Raw genomic sequence first — 6,000 nt, forward strand, 5'->3', positions numbered from 1 at the left:
CAGCGGGGTCCTATTGGAAACTAAGGGATATTAAGGCCTTTTTTTAATAGAGTACCGGAACAAAGCATTAACACATAGTGAATACATGAACTCCTCTAACTACGGTCATCACCGGGAGTGGTCCCGATTATTGTCACTTCAGGGTTGCCGGATCATAACACATAGTAGGTGACCATAGACTTGCAAGATAGGATCAAGAACTCTCATGTATTGATGAAAACATAATAGGTTCAGATCTGAAATCATGGCACTCGGGCCCTAGTGACAAGCATTAAGCATAGCAAAGTCATAGCAACATCAATCTCAGAACATAGTGGATACTGAGGATCAAACCGTAACAAAACTAACTCGATTACATGATAAATCTCATCCAACCCATCACAGTACAGCAAGCCTACGATGGAATTACTCATGCACGACGGTGAGCATCATGAAATTGGTGATGGAGGATGGTTGATGATGACGATGGCGACGGATTCCCCTCTCTGGAGCCCTGAACGGACTCGAGATCAGCCCTCCCGAGAGAGTTTAGGGCTTGGCGGCGACTCCGTATCATAAAACGCGATGAATCCTTCTCCCTGGTTTTTCTCTCCCCGAAAGTGAATATATGGAGTCAGGGTTGAGGTCGGTGGAGCGTCAGGGGGGCCACGAGGCAGGGGGCGCGCCTAGGGGGGTAGGGCGCGCCCAGGGGGGGTAGGGCGCGCCTCCTACCCTCGTGGACAGGTGGAGGCCCCCCTGACGTGGATCTTCCTTCCAGTATTTTTTATATATTCCAAAATAACTCTCCGTTGATTTTCATGTCATTCCGAGAACTTTTATTTCTACACAAAAATAATACCATGACAATTCTGCTGAAAACAGCGTCAGTCCGGGTTAGTTCCATTCAAATCATGCAACTTAGAGTCCAAAACAAGGGCAAAAGTGTTTGCAAAAGTAGATACGATGGAGACGTATCAGTGGCTTGATGTATATATGTTCTTATTAGACCTTTGTTGAATAATTAATAAAGATGACTGTATGCATCGATTGATGCAGAGGCCAGGGGTTTAACCTCCTTTTCCAAAAAACACCCTACGAACGCCTCTAGGCCATTCTCCCTCCTGTCCTCTCATTGCCCCTCCACTGGTGGGCCGCAAAGACCCGGCAGGGAGTTTCATGTGCATCACGGCTCACCTGGTGATGCAGGCGTGATAGTGTTGTGTGGCACTCTCAATGGAGTGGTGCGAGCGTGCATTGGGCGCGGAGGTGCATGCTATGCTGGGATGCTGGCTAGGCCCGACTGGGTGCGTTTGTGGTAGTGACAGCCGTTGGGTAAGGATGTGGCCCAGCAAGTGTTCAACAACCATGCCTTCAAGAAGGAATAATGATCAAGGGCTATTGCCAATGGATCCAACCATCAAAGGCCAGATTCTATGTTTTCATCCAGAAGAGCAAGTACAAACATATCTGGTCAATGACTTAAATACGGTAACGACGCAAGATCATCATTGCTAGATATAACCCACTAGGGTGAGACCTTGGGGTTTCACCACCAAGCTTGAGAACATGTTCACCACCAAATCGGGTCAATCGTATGTTGTCGCCGCCATTTTTCTATGATCCCAACAACTATAGGTGCTTGGCTAGAAATTCCGCCGTTGCCACTGCACAACCATGCCTTTTTGTCAAGCCGCTATCGTAGATCACATCTCAATGCCGAAGGCAAGCTTGTCAGTGTGAGAGCAACCGCACTTCACAAAGGAGCCTTTCGACTGCATCCAATAACCTCTTCAGAACGAGCTGCCGACAGTAGGAACTATATTTAGAGAGATGAACCATAACCAAGAGCCATCAGTGGATGCCGCAATCCGCAGATGGGCAATGCTAGACTAATGGAAGTATTCTCATAGGATTTCTGTTACGGACTTACGGAAGAGTTGTGGTTGGAGAAGATTAGGGAAGAGAGGCCCACCAGCGAAAATCAAGGAGGGTTGGTTGGTGAGAGAGCAGCCCGTAAAACCAGTCCGTACTAGAATTCCGTAGGTGTAGCATTTTTGTCCGCAGATCGAGCGAGATAGCACCACCACACATATTAACTTGCAGCGTCGTCCTAGGGAACCGATCGGAGGAGAGACTACCGCACCGGTGTGACCTCGCCGATTGCCCACAAGGGTACCAGCTGATGAGGCGGCCGCATGCTTGCCGCTCCGTCTTCCTGTCTCGGAACTGCGGTGTTACCATGATCTGCCCACTCCAACTTGAAGCGCCGACTAAGGAAAAGTATACTGTATGTACGCATATACATCAGCAAGTCAAACAATGAAAAGTTGTGCCATGAAAGTTATACCCTATGTATACCAGTAGTTGTTCGTGCAGAATAGTAGGACCTAGCTAGCTATGATGGTTGTCACTATACATTGTCAATCGTTCTTTCTATCGCTTCGGGATTTTTCTTTTTGTTCCTTTGCTAGCGTGCTTCTTTGTGTGTGTTGGCTGTGTGCATCTTAGTTATGCAAAGGTCGGGTGTAGCTCATTATAATTGTATCCCTTAATGCTATATTTTGAGTCAATAAAGCCACTCTTTATCGAAAAAAGCTAAGACCCGCCAGATTAACTCTCAAAAGACTTGTCCTGAGTTGAACGACAAGGTCAAGGAAATTACACATGATCCAGCTTTTGTTGCAGAATATCATGTTCACAGCGGGAGTAGTACATTTCGTGCCGTTTACTAGCTAGAGCAAAAGAAATGTAAACTTCATTAGTCATTGTGTGCCTTTCTTCTAGCTACTAATAAATATAGTTTGAAAGATATATCTATGGAAGAGATGATCACAACACATACATGTGACGTTCTAAAAAAACACATACATGTGACCAGTCTCAATTGCGACTAGAAATATATTTCATATGTGGTTTGTACATCGTGTTCAGAGAACTGAGCATTAATTTTAATTCACTTCCAATAATTTTTGTCCACTTTCTGCACCGTGTGCAGAAAGTCAGTACATGCAAACTTGGCATCGCTTAATCCAGCGGTTATGCATATGTACTAAAGTTAATACAAAGTTGAGTCATCTATTTTGGAATGAAGGGAGTATACAAGACCACTTAATCTTGTCTCGAGTCAAACAAACTGTTTTTTGTTTGACCATGTTTAGTAAAAAATATCAGCATCTGCTCTATCAGGTACTGTACATGTCAGATATTTTTTCCTGTGAACTTGATAGTTTGACTTATACAAAGAGAAGATTAAATGGCCTTGTATACATAGACGGAAGGAGTACTAATCGACGCATAACACACTAGACCGCAGTGAACATATGTACATTACGTGGCATCTGCTTTTTTCTCAGCATTTTTTATCCAAAATGTGAGTTTGCTAAAGTTTCTTTGGCCATCTCCCTGTGACCTTGCGTGAATGCAGATCAACCTAGACCTCATGCCCCATCATCAAGCAATAGGAATGGGTAGTCATCAGCAAGTCCAAGGGGGCATGATAAGGAGTCTCACGGTGCCGGAAAACCGAAGTCTGCAGGAACAAAAAACAAGTGAACTATATAGTTTCATACTCATGGATGGTAACAATTTATTGTTCTACTTATGTACATACTGCACACGTCAAACACTTTGTCTTATTCAAACCAATCTTGTTTTTTCTGAGGCAAGCTACGATGTGTGTAGCAGTTCAATTAGGCGAAGCATCGAAAAGATCACAGCCGTCTGATCTTCGATCGACATACTCTGTCTCTAAAACAATGAATACTAGTATATGTGTATTGTACTCTCTGATAAGTTGATTGTAATTAAGTCGCTACGTAGGGAACTAAGAGGAATATATGAATCAGTTACATGTAAAGGTTTGTAATTGACTCTCAACGAATTTGCATGCTGCCCCTAGTCCATATGTATCTTGTGTTGTATTGAGTTCACATATATTGTATTTCGGATTTGGGGTTGTACTAATAAGTATTCGAGTGTGTGCAACTCACAGCAATTATTCGTTTATCTTAAAATATTTTACATGGATGTTAAGGAACTAAAGGTGCTCTACGATATGTTGTTGCTCCAAATACTTGGGCGCAGGGGACAGCAAGGCTAGCTAGAACACACGAGCACTTGCAGCACACGTCAGCAAGGACGATGAAAGGCTCCTGCCCTGGCCCTGAACCTCACATCTAACACGGCGTTATGAATGCGCACGGCAGAGCGGGTGCCAGCCCAACTGTAGGTAAGTTTGATTCTTCATTCTAGGTGGTCGGGTGGGACCAGGCCCGTCTCCTGAAATTTGCAGGCCAGGGCAAAATGAAATATTAGGCCCTATATTGTACAAAATGCATATAACTATAGAACTAATAAAACTTAAACTTTGTGTTTTTGTAAAACATTAATGCATGATTTTTCTGTTTTGTAAACCGAGCAAGAATCATGTGAATGAACTCCTATTCTCGAGATAACAACATAGAAAACACCAAACCTTAATTCGAACGAGCTACTATCTTAAAAAATTTGGAGCATGACAACCTGAGCAACTCGCCAACTGTCTTGCCCAAACAATTTGACTGTAGCGCAAAAGATGAAAATAACAAAATTAGTGTAATGATGCACGTGTACACAAAAGTTAAAAAAATTGTTGAATATAACTTTTGCCAAGATAAACTGGTGGTTTTATTTAATATTTTGCATACTTTTTAACAACTATTCTCAATATACAGACCAGAACAACTTGGTCAGACCGTACTGATTATAACTATTTGAGTATCTGTACCTCTCAAATGATTATAACTATTTGAGTAGCTTCGATGATGTGAGTAGTAGTTAGCAGACTCAAACTTGCAAACACTAACCAGTATGCAATTACTATATACCCAGCTTCTTACCAAGTAACATCTCTTGCATGCAGATTGATAGTTATATTGGGAACGTGACGACTGAGATTGCGAAGAACGTGGGGAAGCTACAGAGGCTAGGTGTGAGAAAGGTACTAGTGAACAACATGCATCCCATTGGCTGCACGCCTTTGCGGACTAGTGCGAACAACTACACGACATGCGACCTTCTGGCAAACTATGCCGCAACTGTGCACAACAACAATATAGAACACCTGATGGGGAACAAGAATAATGCCCACATGCTGGACCTCTACACTGCCTTCACTGACATCGTTAATCACGCCCCGGGTAAGTACTCGTACTTTATATGTCTGCACGCGCATGATGAAAATTAAGTCTGGTTTCACATGTATGCACTTTATTCAACGTCTGTTGGAACTGTGTGTATGCAGGTGAAGGGTCGGAGCAGTCAAACAATTTCAAGCGCAAGCTGACACCTTGCTGTGAGGCTTCCACCAAGCTGGGGTACTGTGGACAGGTTAGCCCTTCAGGGAAGCGCCTCTACAGCCTATGCAAGAATCCTGCCAAGAATTTCTACTGGGATGAGACTTACCCGACGACCGCTGGGTGGGAAGCTGTTACAGAGGCACTAGAAGAACCTTTGAGGGAGTTCCTAGATCGGGACTATGTTCCATGATTTCTTTGTAATTTAGGTTTGGATCGATCCGTTGCTTGTTGGTGCAATATCTTTTTGTTAGGTTAGCCTAGATAGTATTCATATTTAGGAAGAAACTTGTGAGTTTTTATAGCCTTGTATTCCATGAAATTTTGTCTAGTGAGCTTAATGTTTTAAGAAAGTTTGTCATACTATATATGTTGAATCTAGCATGGATCTATTTGAGGAGCACGGGGGAGTTGCAGCAAACGAGAAGGTGCTTGGATGATGGGTTCTATTTGAGTAAAGAGTAGATATATAGCTCTGCATGTGCGATCTTTGGTCTCAAAGACTGCGGCTTAGTCGATTGAGGTAACGCTCCACACCTAGTGGTAGCACGGGTATGATCGGTGCCAAGCCAGCTATGTTTGACGTTGCAAAGACGAGAAAGAGGCACACTGGCAACCGCACCCCATACGTTCGTTCAGCCTTCTCGGCTGTTCCATCAGGTTCTGCCTTCACCATGTACACCCCGGC

General features: G+C 43.6%; 1 protein-coding gene across 1 annotated transcript in view; it reads left to right on the forward strand.

Moving 5' to 3' along the window:
* LOC147962277 (GDSL esterase/lipase At5g03610-like) overlaps positions 1-5,689 on the forward strand; it is a 30,698-nt gene extending 25,009 nt beyond the window's left edge. Inside the window, exons 2-4 of the mRNA XM_087534127.1 lie at positions 4,736-4,783; positions 4,880-5,156; positions 5,261-5,689. Coding sequence (XP_087390253.1) covers positions 4,736-4,783; positions 4,880-5,156; positions 5,261-5,505 — 570 coding nt within the window. The 3' untranslated portion in view covers positions 5,506-5,689. The remainder of the gene's footprint in view (positions 1-4,735; positions 4,784-4,879; positions 5,157-5,260) is intronic.
* The last annotated feature ends 311 nt before the right edge of the window (positions 5,690-6,000 follow it).

Source organism: Triticum urartu, chromosome 7A (genome assembly GCF_056163025.1).
Source record: "Triticum urartu cultivar PI428250 chromosome 7A, HENAU_Tu73, whole genome shotgun sequence".
NCBI lineage: Eukaryota > Viridiplantae > Streptophyta > Magnoliopsida > Poales > Poaceae > Triticum > Triticum urartu.